Source organism: Drosophila guanche, unplaced genomic scaffold (assembly GCF_900245975.1).
Source record: "Drosophila guanche unplaced genomic scaffold, DGUA_6, whole genome shotgun sequence".
In the NCBI taxonomy this organism is placed as follows: Eukaryota; Metazoa; Arthropoda; class Insecta; order Diptera; family Drosophilidae; genus Drosophila; species Drosophila guanche.
Window position 1 is genome coordinate 1,990,292 of NW_022995751.1, and position 18,491 is coordinate 2,008,782.

The 18,491-nt window shown below is 46.9% G+C and overlaps 5 protein-coding genes and 1 long non-coding RNA gene across 6 annotated transcripts in view; all 6 read right to left on the minus strand.

The window, feature by feature from the left end:
* The window catches only part of LOC117587190 (glucose transporter type 1), a 93,233-nt gene extending 82,983 nt beyond the window's left edge, over positions 1-10,250 (minus strand). Inside the window, exon 1 of the mRNA XM_034277718.1 lies at positions 10,076-10,250. The gene's annotated coding sequence lies outside the window, so the exon portion shown is untranslated. The remainder of the gene's footprint in view (positions 1-10,075) is intronic.
* Positions 922-3,196, minus strand: LOC117587195 (zinc finger protein 184). The gene has a single exon (XM_034277739.1). It carries the CDS (start codon positions 2,840-2,842, stop codon positions 1,250-1,252), a length of 1,593 nt encoding a protein of 530 aa, XP_034133630.1. The 5' UTR covers positions 2,843-3,196; the 3' UTR covers positions 922-1,249.
* Positions 8,847-9,744, minus strand: LOC117587200. The gene has a single exon (XM_034277744.1). The coding sequence runs from the start codon at positions 9,702-9,704 to the stop codon at positions 8,961-8,963; it is 744 nt and encodes a 247-aa protein (XP_034133635.1). The 5' UTR covers positions 9,705-9,744; the 3' UTR covers positions 8,847-8,960.
* Positions 10,251-10,341: 91 nt separating the features above from the next.
* LOC117587204 lies at positions 10,342-13,611 on the minus strand. The gene is made up of 2 exons (XR_004574045.1): positions 12,779-13,611; positions 10,342-10,529 (listed from the first exon to the last, which is right to left on the minus strand). It is a non-coding gene; the product is annotated as an uncharacterized LOC117587204 (long non-coding RNA).
* Positions 13,612-14,865: 1,254 nt separating this feature from the next.
* LOC117587199 (glycoprotein-N-acetylgalactosamine 3-beta-galactosyltransferase 1-like) lies at positions 14,866-16,121 on the minus strand. The gene is made up of 3 exons (XM_034277742.1): positions 15,721-16,121; positions 15,220-15,658; positions 14,866-15,161 (listed from the first exon to the last, which is right to left on the minus strand). The coding sequence occupies exons 1-3, from the start codon at positions 16,086-16,088 to the stop codon at positions 14,946-14,948; spliced, it is 1,023 nt and encodes a 340-aa protein (XP_034133633.1). The 5' UTR covers positions 16,089-16,121; the 3' UTR covers positions 14,866-14,945.
* Positions 16,122-16,692: 571 nt separating this feature from the next.
* On the minus strand, positions 16,693-18,451 carry LOC117587198 (glycoprotein-N-acetylgalactosamine 3-beta-galactosyltransferase 1-like). The gene is made up of 4 exons (XM_034277741.1): positions 17,594-18,451; positions 17,173-17,539; positions 16,866-17,110; positions 16,693-16,808 (listed from the first exon to the last, which is right to left on the minus strand). The coding sequence occupies exons 1-3, from the start codon at positions 18,037-18,039 to the stop codon at positions 16,895-16,897; spliced, it is 1,029 nt and encodes a 342-aa protein (XP_034133632.1). The 5' UTR covers positions 18,040-18,451; the 3' UTR covers positions 16,693-16,808; positions 16,866-16,894.
* Between the last annotated feature and the right edge of the window lie 40 nt (positions 18,452-18,491).

Consider the following 18,491-nt stretch of genomic DNA (forward strand, 5'->3'; position numbering starts at 1 on the left):
GTTCACACTCGACTTTTTTGGTTTATAGCTACACTGGTTTTGGTAAACCAACACTGGTTCCTACCTTTTATAAACTAAAACTAACTAAGATTTGGTTTTTGCTTTGGGTTTTTGGATGAACTTAAGAACTATTACTGCACAATTTTCGCCTGAATTTGGAAAAATATCTAGAGACTTCTAGAATATTTTATGTAGAACTAAAGCTGTTGCCGAAATTGAAGAAAGATATATTTTTTTGGTGGTGTACAAAACTTATAGAGAGATCGAAATGAAAGCGTGACTAAAATATCTATGACTAGATGATGACTAGAGGGAATGCAATGACTAGAATGACATGAAGGTTTTTCAAGGTTGCAGAAATGGATGATATGTGGGAAAGTTATAGCAGGAAAAAAGGGGAAATTCTGTAAGGGAATGGTGAGGCAGAATGGGTAGATGATTAATGATAGATGAGAATGGAAGATAAAGATGGAATAAAGGGGTAGAAATGATGTGAGTATGGATTAATGAGAACAGGAATGATGTGAGAGAATGACAAGTGGAGAATTATGTCGAAGGGGTAGATGATGATTTGATTGGGAATGATTTAGACATCACACATGATGATGGGTTAAAGATGAGATGAGATGTATGAATGTTTGAAGAAATAGTTGAAGGATAAGGTTGTTCTTTAAGGTTTTTCATTGCACTGACTGCTCACTGACTAGAAGACTTTTTCTGTTCTGTTCTAATCCTAAATGACTAGATATCTACGAGTACTCGTATCTATGCGTAATGACTAGAGGTAAATGGAAATGCCTGCTGCCTGGTACGAGATCATATTGAAGCTGACTAGTGCCACATATTCTTTGGTTAAACACTGACTAAATACTAAAGACAAGGGGGAATGTATGACTGAAGTTCGAAGGGTACTCTCTCTCGCCAAGGAGAAAGAGTTTGACTAGAATTGAACTCATTTGGAGAATGGAAACTAAATCGTAAACAAAACACAAACATTATCAACTAACTAATGTGTCTCTAAGTGATAAAATGGAGGTTTGTTTGCCTCGAGTACTAAATAAATTCTTTGGTTTGTTTCAGCTGTAGATCCGCCCCCCTTTCTGGCAAGGGGTCGCAAGTATAACTAATAACTAAAACTTAAACTGTAACTAAAACGTAAACTATAACTAAAACTTAAGCAAAACTCAACCACAAAACTCACTCATGGACAAATGGGGGGGTTGGACTCACTCTCTCTCCCTCTTTCCCTTTAGTGTGCCATCGTTGTGTGCTGAATGACGGAGGCGCAGTTCCTGAGATTCGTGAGTGCCGCCGCCGCAATGCTCTCCTCCTCGGTGAGGCCATGCTCCACGATCTGCAGGCGGCCATAGCCCGCCGATGAGGCAGAAGAGCTGCTGTCGGACAGGTAGTCGGCGTCGTAGTCGCCGCCGTAGTGGCTGCTGCTGCTGCTCCTCGTGGCTGAGGTCTTAGGGGCCACAACGTACACGCCCTCATCCTCATGCGTGGATTGCGAGTGCATGCTGCTGGCTGACGAAGAGGATGAGGAACCGGAGGAAGATGATGTGGAGGCTCCTCCCCTGTATGGCGTCGCCTTAAACACCGCCCTGATGGTTGTCTGTGGCATCTCCTTGGCGGACACGTCTGCTCCCTTCTTTGCGTGGGTCAGCTGATGCTTTCGGAGGTACGCCGCCCTCTTGAACTTCTTGCCACAGTCCGAGCAATCAAAGCCACCGCCAGTGGAATTCTCCTCAACCGCAGCAACCTTCTTTATGGCTCCTCCACCTTTTGCTGGCTGCTGGTTCTCCTTCTTCACGCCCGCCGCCTCCTTCTTGGGCTTGTGCCACCGCCGATGTGAGGCCAAATTCGCAGGGCAGTTGAACTGCTTGCCACACTCGGGGCAGCGGTACTCCAGCAGCACAATGCACGCACACCGATGCCGCGCCAGACCGAAGGCATCCTCGAACTTGATGCGACACAGACGGCAGACATAGTCCCCAATGACATTCTTGATGGCCGCCAACTCTGCCTTGGTCTCCTCGGTGATCTCCACAATGTTGTACTTGGGATCAATGTCCCCGTTGCTGTACTGCATCGTTCCATCGGTGATGTCCTCCAGGGGTCGTATGATTGTTCCCGAAACCGGGGAGCTTGTTTCCTCATCAAATTTCAGCTTCCGCGTGGCCTTATTCCGCGACGAGGACTTGCCCGATGTCGCTGCCTTGCTGGTTCGCGGTGGCTCTGAGATTTTGATAGGTTTGGCAGGTGTGGCCTCCACGAGAGCTCCCGTTGCTGCTGCTCTGCTGGTTGAGGGAAGCTCCAACTGCTCCTCCTCCTGTGTTTTTGGCAACTTTGCAACATGTTGGTCAAGCTCGTAATCGCTGGTGCTCAATTTACGCTTCAACCTCGGACCAGGACTCTGTGGTGGGGTGATGGTGGTGGTGGTCTGCTGCTCCTCTTCCTCTTCCTCCTGCTGCTGCTGCTTCACCTCCTCCTCCAGCACGGTTTCGGTGCTGTAAACCTCAGCGAATGTGGTGGCCATCGGCACATCCGTCTCATCGCTAATTGGATTCAGCTCCGCGTGCTCCTCCTGCAGCTCCATTGTGGGCGTTGGTGGCTTCACCGAGAGATCCAGCGGAATTTCACACTTGCTTTTCAGATTCAGATAGCGACTGCGGTACTTGGGCGGCAGCGAGGCCACTGTGGTAAGCAGACCCAGACCATGGGGCATGCCCTTGTGCTGCAGCTGGATGCCAATGCTATGCGGGTGGCACAGTGTCGATGTCTGTGTCTGTGTCTGCTGTGGCAGCAGGATCTGTGTCTGTGTTTGCGTTTGTGTGGCCATTGCACTGAGAGTCGTCGTCGTCGTCACCGCCGCCGCCGCCGCGTGTCAAACGAAATGTTGGGGCAACAGAACAGAAACTTGAACGCGTGTTGCACCTTTAAAAACGTAAACGTGAACGTAACGTAACGCAGATTGAACGACGAATGATGAACGTATTGATTGATGAACGATTGTTGAACGGGGAAAAACTTTTGAAAATAGAAAGCGCAACAAAAAAGAAAACTTAACAACAGAAGAACAAGAACTGAGGCGCAAAACTGAGGCTGAGGCAAAGCTCCTTTTGGGCGAAGAACGGTCGATCTCCTGTTCTCCTGGCTGTCGTGTTCCGCTCAACGTCTCTGCTGCGAATGACTGAGAGCGGTGCCCCGCACGTCTATTTATGTCAAAGGAAAGCGAAACCGAAAGGGAAATCATTCCCGTCCGGCCGGCAAAGCGGCAGGCGTCGCGTCGCAACGCAACGCTCTTTCATCCCCCAACAGAGCCGCCCCGACGCCACGTTCGTTGTCCTTTTTAGCCATTGCAGCAACAGAGCAGCAGCAGAGCAGCAGCAGCAGCAGAGCAGAGGTCCTTGGCAGGCATCGGCGCTAGCAGAGGTACGAGACCTTTGCCGGCAGCCGCAAAAGCCGGAATCTTTTGTTAGCAATCACTCGCACACACACAGGCACAAACAAACACACACAGACACGCATTAGTCACCCTTTTTTCCACACAAACACAGAGAGACAGAGAGCCACTGCTAAGGGGGAAGTCCTGTTGGCAGTGAAAGTCCTCTGGCTGGAAGCTACATACAAATGGAGGTAAGGCCCAATGCCACACTTGGGGCAAATCTTTGCACCAACGCTTCACCCTGACCTTATTCTACCTTGGATCCTCCAAGCACTGCACGCTTCTAATCATCTTTCTGGCTTTCCTTTAAAGGACAATGCACTCGCAGAAATCAATGCCATGCAAATAGTATATGGATATTGGCATGTGGTCAGCAGCTGTTTTTGTTTCCTTTTTGCCACGCACCACGAAAGGATAATGGCACCTTCCTTTAGTGTTTGTGCAAATAATTCCAAAGGAAATTGGATCGCACAAACAATGTAAATATCTTGTACCTTTTCTTGCTACAAAAACAGCTGACGCCGCATCCCAGACCCCATCCCCTGTTTGAAAATTCGATCGTGTTGAGCGTGCAACCAAAGGAAAACCTTCCTCTCGGGGGGATCCTTCCTTTGCTTTGTTTTCTCGCTAAAGGAAAAACAGCTGTTGTGGCAAGGAATTACAGGGAAGGTACATAGAAATCAAAGTGTCCCATGTGCCAAAAAGGTCGCGAAATGTTAAACGTATCTTCATTCATTAGGAGTAGGCATCTTCATTCATCGAATTTCTTCAAGTGTAAAATAATTTATCATATTTTTGATGGATCTGCAAGTCTTTCCTGGAAATGGAAGCTTCGTTTATTCCTCAACTCTCAATTCAGCTCATGATTTGGATCTCCAATCCTCGAATTTCTCTGCGTGTAGCTGCATTTATCAGGTTTTTTATGTGTGGCTCTCTCTCTCAGTCTCGAGTCTCGAGTCTCGCCTCTCGTCCTCTTGCCACAAATGGTGGCGGCTAAGGCGAAGGCTAAACTCGTTGTCAAGTTTGCTTTTGGTGGGGTAGGTACATCATGCGGCGTGTGGCATACAACAACAGACACAACCCAACGCAACTTTGGCTTCGTCGAAAGTTCACCACCACCAAAAAAGCAAAACAACAAAAAACTTCAGTATAAACAATTTGCTATGTGTCTGTGCGTATCTGTGTGTACTCTGGATTGTATATGTGTATCTGTATGCCTGCCCTGTGCTTTGCCGTGGCAGCAACGACTGCGGCTTCGGCAGTGGTTGCCATGAAAGGGAATGCACTTTCGATTCCCCCTGTTAAGGGCTTTCGAGAGAAAATATGGCATATTATTCTGCTTGTCGTTTGGAGGTACGAGTAAAGAACGAACGATTCGACGCCATTGTTCTTACGGTAGGCACGTGCAACATGGCAACGCGCCACCACCCCAAAACGGGTCGAAGAGCACAGACTACAGAGAGAGAGCGAGAGAGGAGTCTCGTGTCCAAAGAGTATTCCCAGAGCGATCCCAATCGCAGCAGGGTCCTGCATGGGGTGGGCTCTCGCTCTGGCTCTGGCTCTGGTTCTGTTCCTCTTCTCAATCAATCTGTGTGCGTTGTGTTGTGTGTTTGCTATGCAGCTTAGAATTACAAATAGAATCCATACATATACGGTACCCCCCTGCCCAAATGTCAGTTGAAAGCTAAGGCCATAGCATAACCAGATCCCAAGCGAATCCCAGGGAATCCGAAGCCTGGGCAAGTCGAGACGCGTCTCAGAAGTGCGCCAGCCACGCGAGCATTGTGCTGGCTGCCCGAAAGATACTTAGATCTGGGAATCAAGGCAAGGACACTACATGCTGCAAATTCCAACCCCATGTTCGATGGCAGGCAGGCAGGCAACCCTCCTGCAGGCAGAAAGTCCTGACAAAAAGTTCTTCTTGTAGAGCCGCGGCTGCTGCTGCTTTATTTTGTCATCAATAAAGTGAGAGAAAATTTAGACTCAAAATAAAGCAGTCAAAGGGGAAATTCTACCGCTTGATGCTTATGATTAATCCTCGGGTTCTGGGTGTCGTCTGTCTATCAACAGCAAGAAGATTATCCAGAAATTGAATAAGGTTTAAGGCAAAGTTCTGCACACACATAAATCTTTCTCACTTTCACTCTCTGTTCACCCCGTGTGGGTATGATCCCTTTATTGTTAGAGATTTACAAATTTATGGACATTATTTGTTGTGGGAAAGATCCTTCATTTATTGATCGATTCCTCTATAAAGCTTTCCCAAATGGAGCCACTGCTAATGGGACATCTATCATTCTGTATGGAAATGATATCCAGATCTTTGGCAAAAAAAATTAGGGCAGCGCCAAGGACTGTTTAATGGCACATGGACCACAGGCGACTATTCCCTACAACTCGTTAATTAGGAAGTCATTGAGACATTCTATACAGAACTGCAGAGATGAATGAACAATTGCAATGCCTCAAAGAATCGACTTTCCATTAAAATCTTACATGTAATTACTTTCATTTTTCCATTTCTCTGCAGCTACCCCATTTCTCTTTGTGTACTCTGATAATCCTTTGGCTGATTGCTCTGATTTCTGCGCTCCAAGGCATACTTGGCACAAATTTGCACTCAAAAACACCAACGACAACCAGGACAACCCATGGCGAGAAGGAGTGATGATGCCCCCAAACTCCTGTTGCTGCCTGCCTGCTGCTACTTTCTGTTACCTCCTGCTGCTCTTTAGCTACGCATTTTGTTTGTTGTTTGTATCGCCCCAATGCCTAACCCTTAAGTGCATCTTTTTATGGTAATTTTCAAGTGCAATTCCCATTCTCTCCCACCGACTCTGTCTGTCTGTTGCTTCCTTCTTTTGCTCCCACCTCACATGAGGCTCTGGAAGAGGCCACCACTCTACCCTTTTGGGCTCCTCCTCTGGCAATAATTAATGTTCGAAAATGCATCGTTTATGCGGCATAATGCATTCGTTGCATCCATTTCTGTGTGTCGTCTCAAAAGCCTCTTTGGAGTCGCGTGCAACAGCACTTGCTGCTTGGCCAGCTCCTCGAGAGGATGCACTCAACTTGTGGCACATGTTGCCTCTGCCCCATTGTCGAAGGGTTGTTGTTGCTTCTTTGGCTTGGATGCCGCTTGCTTGCTGCCTTTTTGGGGGTTACACCGCCGCAAGGGTTCTCTGCCAGCAGCATCAGCCACTGAGCTGTAATTAAATTTTTCGCTTTCATAATTTTAAGCAATTTCTGGCTCTGATTTCTGGATTTCCAAGGGCGTGAATTATATTTTAATTGGGATTCAGGCGATTCCTGCCATAAGGAATGGATTATGCTGCCTCCCCCAGAGTGCCACAAATTACTTCAATTCTTTTAGAAATTTCTTGTCCGAAAAGCTTAAGGAATTTGCATGATAATCCTCCCCGAAGTGAACAAATAGCACCCGAAAAATCAGTAAAAGTTAAGAATTGGAGGAATATTGGATGCATTCAAGGGATACATAATTATAGATGTGTTCCACCACACACGAGTCAACCCGAAATCATGCAGCGCCGCAGGGGCATACAAATCACTCACACATGCAGCAAACGCGAAAGGAAAAGGCAAAAGAGGCAGCACCAGAGAGGGGGTACGAGAGCAGGAAAGAAATAAAATATAGTAAAGGCATAAAAGGAAAACAGCACAGAAAAACAATCACAATTCACAATTCTGTCGGGTGTCGAAGTGCTTCGGGCACGCGACCAGCGACCAACGCTCATTTGTTGTTGCGCCTGCTAATGTCCTTGCCGCTCCGTGGCACAGGAACAGGCACAGGCACATACAGGATCCGACCCTGCCTCATACAGCGGCATGTGCGGCATGGAAATCACAATGCAACGAATCAAGCAACCAACCAACCACCACCCGAATCTCAGGTCCAGGCAATGGAAAGCAGCAATCGAAGCTGAAAATTCAGCCAGGTGCATTTTCAAACACCAAAAACCCAACAGAACGCACGAGCCACCACATACGAGTGCGCGTATCAGCAGCAGCATAACCACCAATCGAAGGGTGCATAGACACAGTGAGGCATGACTATGAGCGATAGGAGGGTTGAGAATTACTAAAATAAAGATTGCATCCATGGAATTTCGACATTTGAGATATTTGAATTCAATACAAAGATGTTTTCCGACTACTTCCCTTTAAGAAATTATCCCAAAAATAAGAATTATCCCACTAAATCCCAATCCGAGAATTGTTTTACTCTTCAAATTATTGTTTGCTTCCAAAATGTTTTTAGTTTCCTCTGATTTCCCATAGAATGTTTCTCCACTGTAGCTAGTTACCACTGTATCTAGTGGCCATAAAGCAGAGCTCAAGCGTAGCGCGATTTCTAGCCTGCACCGCGTTCGGTTCGCCCGTTCGGGCATTCAGCGTTCTGAGTTCTGAGGTCTCTAAGGCTGTTGCTGATTTCAATAGGGGGTTTTTTTTTAAATAAAATACTCGCGCGTCACTCTACTTTACTGCTTAGGGGTGGCACTGCACCACCACACTGCCGCTGCAGGAGGAGAACTCCGCACGGTTCTAAGCCTCGTACTCGCATATCCGCCGCATGTCAGTCACAGTGCATTGAATGTCCATAGGGAGGGTTCGGAGCCAGGAGCAGGAGCACGAGCAGGAGCAGGAGCCAAAGCCAGAGCCAGAACCAGAACCCAAGCCCGAGGACTTGGGAGGGGGTCGCATATAAAATATTACATTTTTACCCCCTTATCTGACGGACTATGCGATATATAAAATTCCAATTGGACGCGTTCACCGCAAAAAAGCGAGGCCAGAAAGCAAAAAAGGGGCGAGAATATTCTCCCTTCGTTTGCCAAGATCCTGTGCACAGGATTCCCCTTCAATGCCGCGGCTGCCGCTACTGCTGCTGTGTGAAAATTGCACGACTTGCGCTTCTGCTTTTGACAATGGGCCTCACAGAGCATTAACTAGTTTCCGTTGCAATTCCGATTTCAGGGATTCTACCCGTCGCCGCTTAATGAGGAACTTCATTACAAAAGCAACCCCATTCGACGGAGCTCTACCAATGCACCCTGCCACCGTCTTCTCTGTATAGCGCCGTTTCCTGTTTGGTTTGTTTCAATTAAATCGCATGTGCGACCCACGGAACACAGGACACATTGCTGGGCCGGGCAGACGGCTATGGCTCATCTGTTACTTAATCATGGCATTGCCATGGATACCTTTTGCAGCGAGGGTGTCCCTTTCCCTGTCCGCGTTTTGTCCGTTCTGCCCCACGCGACCTTTGAGCAGGCACTGATATTTATTGCCATTCAATGGCACAGATGGGACTTGTATTTGCGCTGGTATTTCTTCAACACTCACACATCAAAGCAAATTAAAGATTGATATTTGGGTATACGAGATAATATTTGGGTTAAGTGAATATTAGTAAAGGAATATAAAAATATATAATACACGGACTTCAAAAGTTGAATGCTTATTTAGGGATTCAGACTGGAATCTACAACATTTAGTAGTACGAAGATTGTCCCAAGTAATCGGTATAATCGTAGCTGGGATAATTGTTGCCCCCCAAAGTGGCATTGCTCCAGCCAAACTGATAACGTATAAGGGCATCCACATCCTGCACAGCCACGCCTCGTGCCTGCAGCTTCTGGATAAACAATTTTCCCTGCGGAGAGCCAATCACACGCTCGTAGGCAGGCAGCACGGCCACCAGACGGCGCCAGAGCTCCGTCAGAGCGGGACTCGACTGAGTGGCACTTGGCTCCAGCAGCGAGCGGATGAGCTCCAGCGGATAAATCTGGTAGAAATCCAACTCAAAGCCGCGGATACCATTTACCAACTGCGATGCGTGGGGATACTTGTTGAGCACTTTAATCTCCAGTTCGAGGTCTTCGAATATCTTCAGAGAACTGCCCGACAAAATCAGTTGCTGGGAGAGCCATTGCAGCAGTTGCCTCACTTCGGGTTGCACCAGCAATTGTCGACTCAAACGATAGGCCTGCAGGGAATTGATGTCCCGGATGACAGCCTGGAACTCCTCATCGTTGAGCAGATACGCCTGTACGAGTTTCTCGATCTGCTTGCCGGGTATCTGCCGGAAGATGCTCCTCAGCTCGAGGGCCAAAGTGCTGGGTGGTGCCGCGGGTCTAGGAGCAGCAGCGGCAGGTCGAATGGGAGCCAATTGTGCGGCAAAGGTGCCAGCCACCAGGCAGCAGAGTCCTACGAATGTCCAAGCCGTGAACTGCATTCTGATGTATCTATTTTCTGTGACTAGATGGATGCTGTTCTGCCCGGCCGCTTTTATAGCCAGATATCTGGCCCGCGCTTATCTGCCCCGCTGCTTTCTGTGGAAGCCTCTTATCAGACACTCTCAAGTAAACAGTAAACATCCGACGCTTTACATAGTGAGACGTGGTAATAGAAAAAAGGTAGTGTGTCAAGATAAAGGTAGGTCTATTTATGACCCTTAGTCATGATTGCTCACTGCTAAATATGGATTTAGCGGGTGGTCAGGGAAGGAGTTCAAGACAGCAGCAGAAACCCCACTCAAAATACACATACACATACGACTATCGAAGTGAAAACATTTCACAGATAATAAATCAAAGAAAAACTCACCAGAAATTGCAATTAGTGCAAGTGCACTTTGACGAGTGGTTTTCCTGGGAAATTCTACATGCAACATGGACAGCATTCTGGTCTAATTTTGTTTTCCATTCGAACAATTGCATTTTCCGGGTAATTCTCACGGAATTCGGGTAGACATGATGCATGGAAATGACAGTTATCCCCCCACTAAAGTTCTCAATTCGAACAAGTGCCTGAGCTCCTGCGATTCCTGGGAGAAAGTGCATTAATAGCAATCATTAGAACCGGCAGATGTCTGTTGTAAATTAGTTACTCTGTACCTTTCACTCGATCGCATATTCGTTCCACCGACATTAGTTCCAGTCGAAGAGACTTCTCCTTGTTCGCTTTTGGTGCATGGCATGCCCATGGACACACGCAGATGCGGACACAGGACATAATTAGGATAGACCTCCGCCTCCCGCTGCTGTGGCTGCTGCTGCTGCTGCAAAACAAAGGAAACAAACAAATATTTCAATTGAGCACGAAACCGATAAGATTTGCTATATAATTTCTAAATTTTCGAAACTAAACTACAGAAAGAGTCTGGAAAATTGGAACTTTAGGCAGGGATGCAGGGAATGCAGAGGGGATGCAGCCACCCCATTAAAAAGGGAGTAGAATGAGGAGGTGAAGGGAGGGCACAAATGTTGATTTTTGGGTTTGGACCAGAGACCAGAGACCCAGGGGTTGTTTGTTAGCTTCGATTGGGTTTTAGGGCAAAAGTATAAGCATTCTGTGTCGATCGACAGGGGGGGAGGGCGGTGCAAAGGGAGGTTGGGTTGGGTTGCAGCTGCCGCACTCTCACACACTGGCAGACACTGGCAGACAGGGCAAAGGACAGCATGCCAAACCCGCTTTCGGTGCTTCAGGGATAAATCATGTGTAAAGGTATTTTGATTTTTGTGATTTGTATGCGGCACATTCGCACAGAGCACTCGTCGCGGCAGCTGCAGGACTGCATCAGCATTCCAATTGCCATGCCACCGCTGCTGCTGGCTGGCTGGAAAACCCCCTCCTTGCAACAGAATGTTGCCATGCAACTGCCACACACACTCGCACAAACAACAACAAGCGGCAGCTTGGGGCACGAGAAAATACTGCGAGTATTATTTCTTTTTCGTTTTTTAATTGATTTGGCACAGGCTTCAATTTAACGCTTGGCTGCCACTTCCTCTCCTTTTTTGCATACGAATGTCCTGCACGTGTCCTTCGTTCTGTTGGGGTTTCTGTTTTTAAGTTTTCCACTACTATAATTTTCAATAATTTTTGTACGTGCACTTCCTGCCTTATGACATGCCAATGAGTCAGAGAATTGTGGAAACGGAACCCATCCTCCCAGCTACAGGTATGTCCGGAGCCCTAGCCGTTCCCCTTTTCTGTGGCACGCGTCAGAGACACAAAGGAGAGGGAACCCTCGCGAGACAAAGGCGACGAAGGCGAGAACCTCAAACCCAAAGAACAAGGTACAAGGCAGAACAGAACAGAAACCCTCGCCACCGCCAAGAAGTCAGTGCATTATTAGGGGTTGCTTGGTTGATAGTTTCCTTGAGGGTTGTGAGTGGCATTCCTTGAAAGAAGCAGCGCGGCAGGCATTCCTTTGCCGGAAGGAAGGAAAGCAAAGCAACACGTTCAAGACATTGTTGAGTCATCCATCCAACCATCCATCCATTTCTTCCCCCCTCCTTGTGTGCTGGCATTTACATGCCTCGCAGGACCCTCGGCGGAGGCGCCTTGTCCTTTTAGGGAACCCTCCATTCATTCATTCATTCATTCATTCGTCACTTAATTGAGTTTGCGTCAGGAAGGGGAAAGAAAACCAGAAAATGAGACCATAAAAGAGGCAATTCCTTTGGCAGCAAAAGCGGTGCCAATTGTAGGTTTCACTTTAGGATACAAATTGAAACGCCCTGCCCCTCCCTTCACGACTTCTTACCCTCCTCATCCGTTGCCGTCTTCGTCTTAGGGGAAGCCTCTCTTCATCGAGGGGAGACCTCTTCGTATTCTTTGCCTTTTCTCAGGGGGAAGAAGCCATTAAATTGATTATAAGACATCGCCGTTGAAATGTGTGTAAACTGTTCCAGCCAGACATTATGTCGCCCAGGGAAGTCCTTTCTGTCTCTCCCTGTTTCTCTTTTGGTTTGTTTTTTTTTTTTTGTGGAAGGCGTGGCAGGATTGAGGAGGATTGAGTTGAAGTCGAAGCTGAGGAATGCAACTAATTAGATGGGTGAGGCAGTCAGATGCCCAGGAAGAAGGCAATGAAGCATTTGAGGCGGCATTTAAGGAGGCATTTGAGAATCCAATGAGGCAGCAGTTGAGCAGTTAATGGGGGAAGAACTTCGAGAGGTTAATGGAGAGGAATGAATCAATGTTTTGTCCTTTGAAAAGCAAGAAGAAGGTGTGTCTGACCAGACGGTGGTTAGGTAGATCTTTAAGTGGTGGATGGATGCTTACAAATCCATTCGACTATACAGTGGCGTGGCAAAGAGGAGGGTTTACTATAGAGCTCTTCTTCTTTCTTTTCGCTCTTCTTTTGCGCATTGGAACGAGATCAATTCCAATAAGAACACACATTTAGAGTGCATTCAATATAAGGTGCGGTACTAGAGGGCGAACTCCCACGCACACTCGCTCTTTTTGCTAGACAGTGTGAACGAAAGAGAGAACAGATTTCTAAGATGTACTATGTCGCACCTTACACTTTGTGCCACTTGGAAAGAGAGCAGTAAAGACAAACAGCGCTCGCTCATTCCTTTTTGCTCCTCTGCCGTTGGCATTTCTGCACACACGCGCACACATACTGGCACATTGATGGAGCAGCCAAACGAAAACACTACACACATAACGGAACCGTTGGCATTTTGGCTGGTAGATTTTTTTAAAAGAAAAAGAAGTAGTTTTTTTAAATCTGTATCTGAAATGTATTTTCACTTAATGCAGTGCCACTGCACATTTTAACACATTTTGCTTGCAAGATCAGCCTCTTTTATGCAATTTTTCACATTATAAGCACCCGCACTAGATCACGCCACTTTTTTACTTTGCTCCTCTCATTTCTCATTCCTTTCACACAAGAGCATACACACACACACTGGTAGAAACGCCAAACGAAAACTGGAGATACATAACTAACGGAACCGCTGGCATTTTGGCTGGTGGATTATTTCACATGAAAAAAAAACATAAGCGCATGGTATCCATATCAAATATATATATATAATATATATTTTCACTTAATGCACTGCCACTTCACACTTATCACAACATTTCCTTGCACGATCAGCCAATTTTATGCCATTTTTCACTCGATTCGCACTAAGTCAGCACTGCTAATTTGGGGTTATGTTGTATGTGTTTATTTGAAATCACTACACCGCACTAAAATACTCAACACTGCACATCACTACACTGCTCTGCACTACACACACTTGCGCCATACTTTTCCAGACAGATTTTCACCATTTTCCGACCAGAAACTGCAAAACAACGTGGAGCTGACTTGCGAACAAACACTTGAACTGAAGAGCGGGAGAAGAATGGAAGCTGAGAGAACGTTCGAGATGTGTGCGCGGCTTAGCTCTCTTTTCTCCCACTCTCTGTTCTGCTACTCTCTCTAAGTGCACTCTAATTGGCATGCATAGAAATCTGCATAGTTCCGGCTCTCTCCACAGCACAAAGTGAGGAGAGCGAACTTTTCTACTCCGCCCTCTCCCCCTGCACAAGATTATGGCGAAGGTTTATGGGCCACTTTTTGGCACATGTGCGAGTGAGAGGGGTATAAAGTGCGGGCGGTCATATTGAATCAAATAAAATGCAATGTAAAATGTAGAATTTAACCGCAGTGCAGGAGAAATCATAAAATACATCGATGGATCATACATAAAATATCTTGTTTCAGTCCCGATGTGTTTACAAAAGGCACTCCCTACTTCCTGCTCCCTACAGCCAACATCCTACTCCCCTAAATTCATGGAAAAGTCAGCAGCTGCTGTCTGGCCGAACCTTTATCGCAACGGCGGCACTGATAGCAGTTCCACCCAGAAATCTGTCTGACAGCGGGGAACAAGAGCCAGGAGCCTGTTCACGGCCTGTTGGCCAGGCGGCACTGCACACGTGTGTGTTGCCACAACCTCATTTACATGGAACTTAGGAGTGGGTATACGGAATAGGGATAATAGATCTATAGGGAAAAAGCTCCCTTTCGTCTGATATTTGTTTAAATGTAAATGTGGAATTATGTACATATTAACGATGAAAGGAAGGCTAGGCAGGGCGCAGGCGCAGCCAGGAGGTTCAGCGACCGGCGGCACGTTCCATGGTTCTACCCTCTGGATAGCGCTAGATAGCGGTACATAAACAGCTGCCCTGCTTTGCCAAAAAACGAGTTTATCCTTTATCCGAATAGTTAAGGCACTCGCGTGCCGCATGCCTCGAGTGCTGTTCCTGTTCTCCCCGCGTCGCTCATTTCGAGCCGAGTCGAGCCTCATTTCGATGCCTCATAAATAACAATGCAATGATCCCCAGGTATTTTTCATGTGTTTGGCATGTTTCACTCGATTTTCCGGTTCTCGATTTTCCTCCCTGCTAATCCAACAAAGGTGAGCAGCAGGAGGAGGGGTTGGACTTGGGGAGGGAGTATGTGGCACGCGGCCCTTTTTGATAAATTGTGCTTTAAAGCGAAGGGGCAGCCGCATTGACAAATGGCCAAAGCAATGGCATCGGACAGGAAAGCCGCCCCCCAAAGGCGGATGCAGGAGAGTTGTTGGAGCCAAAGACAACAATTGTTTTGTCCTTATTGATGGGAATAAATCTTCATCGTGGTTGCTTCTTGGTTTATTTATCACAAAGTGTAGCAATTACATTAAGCTGCTGGCTTTTCCAGGTTATCAGACACCACCTGGGACCAATAGCGCAGCAGCGAATGCATTTCCCTGAAGCCCAGCCGTTGCGGTAACTTGGGCTCGGGCTTGGGGTCGCCAAACACCCTCATCTTGTAGAGAAAGAACTCCAGAAGGTCAAAGGCCACACCATTCGCTGAATGAAGGCTTATTAAAGTCGTGGAACAGCAATTTTGTGGCTTAAAGACGAAAAAAGATTTATCCTGATTGATCTTTTGCAGTTTGCCTGCCTCTCACCGTCGGTTTGAAGTAAATGGTGTCCGCGTAGCGCTTCCATGTGGCAGTTCCAGGCATAAGCCATTGTGGCATGAGTGGCAGGAAACGCTCTTGGTTGAAGCCATCGCGAGATTCGCCAGGAATCACACCCACATGCTTCAGGCACAGACCCATGGCTCTGTCTACAGCTAATGAGGAGATATGCGTGCCTGCCAATGCTGTAAAGGATTGATTCCTATCCTCCAAAGCGCTGAACGAGAGTAGCTTGGGATCACACATATTACTGCCATTAAAAGCAAATAAATTCAAGCGACGCATTGCACCGCGACTCAAGACATAGCCCGCTGCCCCATGCATATATCCCGCCCGAAAGTCCGATCTCTGTCGGTGGCCAAATATAAGCGAAGACTCCGGATCATAGCGATAGAGAAAACGTCTCAGGTTCTCCATAATGACATAGCTGAAACTCAGGAAGCTGAATACAAACCACAGAAAGGCCACTCCTCAGTGATAGTCACTCACGTATTTGCATCAGCTTTGAGGAACCAGTCATAACCTTCGAAGTGATTCCTGTAAATGGATCGCAAAGCGACTTGAACTCTGGCAAATGTGCTGTCATTCAATCCTTTCTGTATCTGGCTCCTTATGAATATCAATTTGTTGCACCGCTTGCCCCACGTGGATCTCACTTTGGCCTTCATTCTCGTAATATCCAAAGGATTCGTCAGCACAAGGCACAGCACGCGAGTCTCATTAAAGAGCCAGACCCTGTCTTTGGACCCGGGGATTACCATCCTTGTTATGGATCTCATGTGGCTGTAGTCCCAGTACTCCGTGAGGCGAATGCCCAAGATCAGACCGATCACAAGCCCCAAGGCATTGCGAATCATTGTGGGACAGATTGAATACTGACTGGTTACAGTAGGAGAGGCTTAACACTTAATAGGGGCAACAAATGCATTTACTTACGGATGCACAGCGGCTACAGTGGTTGAGATCTGAAAATGTTTCTTGTCTTATAATACATTTATTTCACAGCTTAATGGATATAGTAATTATAGGAAAATACGGCACTAAAATAAGGTAGGAAAAGATCCTACTTCAACATCAAGTTCTCCTTCATATCCAAAATATTTCTAAAGCCCAGACGTAGCGATTACACAGCGAACACTCTGATGAGATAAAGTAAGGAAATGGCAAATAGTCCACTGTAAAGCAAGATCAAAAGGATAAAATCAAAACCATCCAATGATAATTTCACTTTAGTCTTGTGGTCTGTCCTTCCGATTGCTGCTTATTCTATTTTCGCGTCATCTGCAACAATTCATGCTATTCAAGTCAAAAAACTCTGTCTTAAAACGATGCTCAATCCATGGAGAGCCGTAGGCTATGGTCATTCAACGTTTTCTGGTCATCATTCCCCACCTGTAGAGGAGCTCCCAGATGTTATTTTTGCATCTTAAGAAGCGTGGCAAATTCAATTCGAATCACAGATTTGTTACAGCTTTTGCTCACCAGCACTTGCGCATATAATTTAAACAAATTCTAACTAGGTTTTACGTCTACTTTTGAGTCCGAGTTCTCCCTCTGCATCCACATCTAAAAGCTGTCTGTAATTAAAGAAACTTTAGTGAAACAATTCCACAACAAGGCAAGGATTTTCTCACATAAACATAACTCCTGATGGAACCTTCGTTTATCCCTTTTGCTTATTGGGATTTGTGGTTTTTTCCTTGGACCAGAACTCCAGTTGTCTTTGCAGTTGCTGCTGTGGCAAACGCACGGGCAGTGGGCGCTGGGGCAAGGGCTTGCCAAAGACGCGCAGGCGATACAGCAAGTACTCGTAGATCTCAAACTCAAAGTCTTTGACGTAGTGATAACTGATGGCAGAGGCCGAACAGCAGGTCTCCGTCTGTTAAGGAAAGATAGCTTTAGTATCGAACGATATCTTATGATGGAAATAGCTTATCTTACTGGTTTATAGAACACAATGCTACTCATCCAGCCAGTGGTTGGAAAATGTGGCACCAAATGCTTGGGTGACAGCGGCAAAAACCGTTCTTGTCCCTCCTCATCCCTGGAGTCTCCTGCCACCACACCCACATTCTTCAGGCACTTGCCAATCTGCCGATCCTCAGCCTGCTTATTCTCCGGACAGAAACGAGTGTTGTTCAGAGCAAAGAGATTCAGTCGGCGCAGGGCATCACGACTCAACACATAGCCTGCGCCACCGGACATGTAGCCCTGCTTGAAATCCGTGCGGAATTTGTGGCCAAAGTAAAGAGCAGCCTCGGGATCGTAGGGGTAAAGAAAGTACCTTAGATTCTCCATGATGACAAAGCTGCAAAGGGAAAAGTGTTAAAGAGAGATTAAAACTTGCAACTTTGCAACTCACGTATCATCGTCTGCCTTGAGAAACCAGTCGTAATCCTCTCCATGATGCTTGTACGCGTACTCAAAGCCAGCGCGAACTTTGGCATACAGATTTGTACGATCTTCAGACACACCCACATCGATGGCTCCCAGTTCCTTGTCCTCTTCGCTGCTCAGGAATATCAGCTTATTGCAGCGTGCACCCCATGTGTTCTTCACCTTTGCCGCCTTCCTGCTGTGCCACTGGGGTATGGTCAGCACGAGGCACAGCACCCGCGTTTCATTAAACAGCCACGCGGCAATGTCCGTCTCCGTTAGAGTCTTTGTTTCGCTGTGGATCTGGGGCGTGGCAGGGGCCTGGGTGAGGGTATAGTCGCGGCCATCTGTGAGTCGCAGGTAATCGAAGAGATCCGTCAGTCGAATGCCAATGACCAGGCCCAGCACCAGGCAGAGCACATTGCGATACATTCCGTGTTGGATTCCAGGCAATCACTGCCAGGGAGAGTGTTCGTAAATGTTTTGAACGGCGCAACGAATGCATTTCGTTGCCAGCTGATTGAAGAGGCTCCCACTCTTCTTTCTCTCTTGCTCAAAACGGGTTTAACAAACAGTCGCGGGGATTGTGTTTGGCATTCATAATGAGTCACACAAGTCACAGTCAAAAGAGATGTCGTCAGAAAAGAAATCACCAAAAACTCACATACAAATCACCGATTATGTCTCCTCTCACTTTCTGGAACGCCCGATCATCGGCAAGCCCATCTCCAACGGCCAAACTGGTTTTCGGAGCCAGCACATTCAGGTGTTGACCCATTTTCGGCATAAATTAGCAAATGGCTCGGCTCTCTCGCATGCCTCTTCTCTCTCTCGACACACAAAATCGATCTGTGTAAATGAAATCATTCGGTTTATTTTTATTG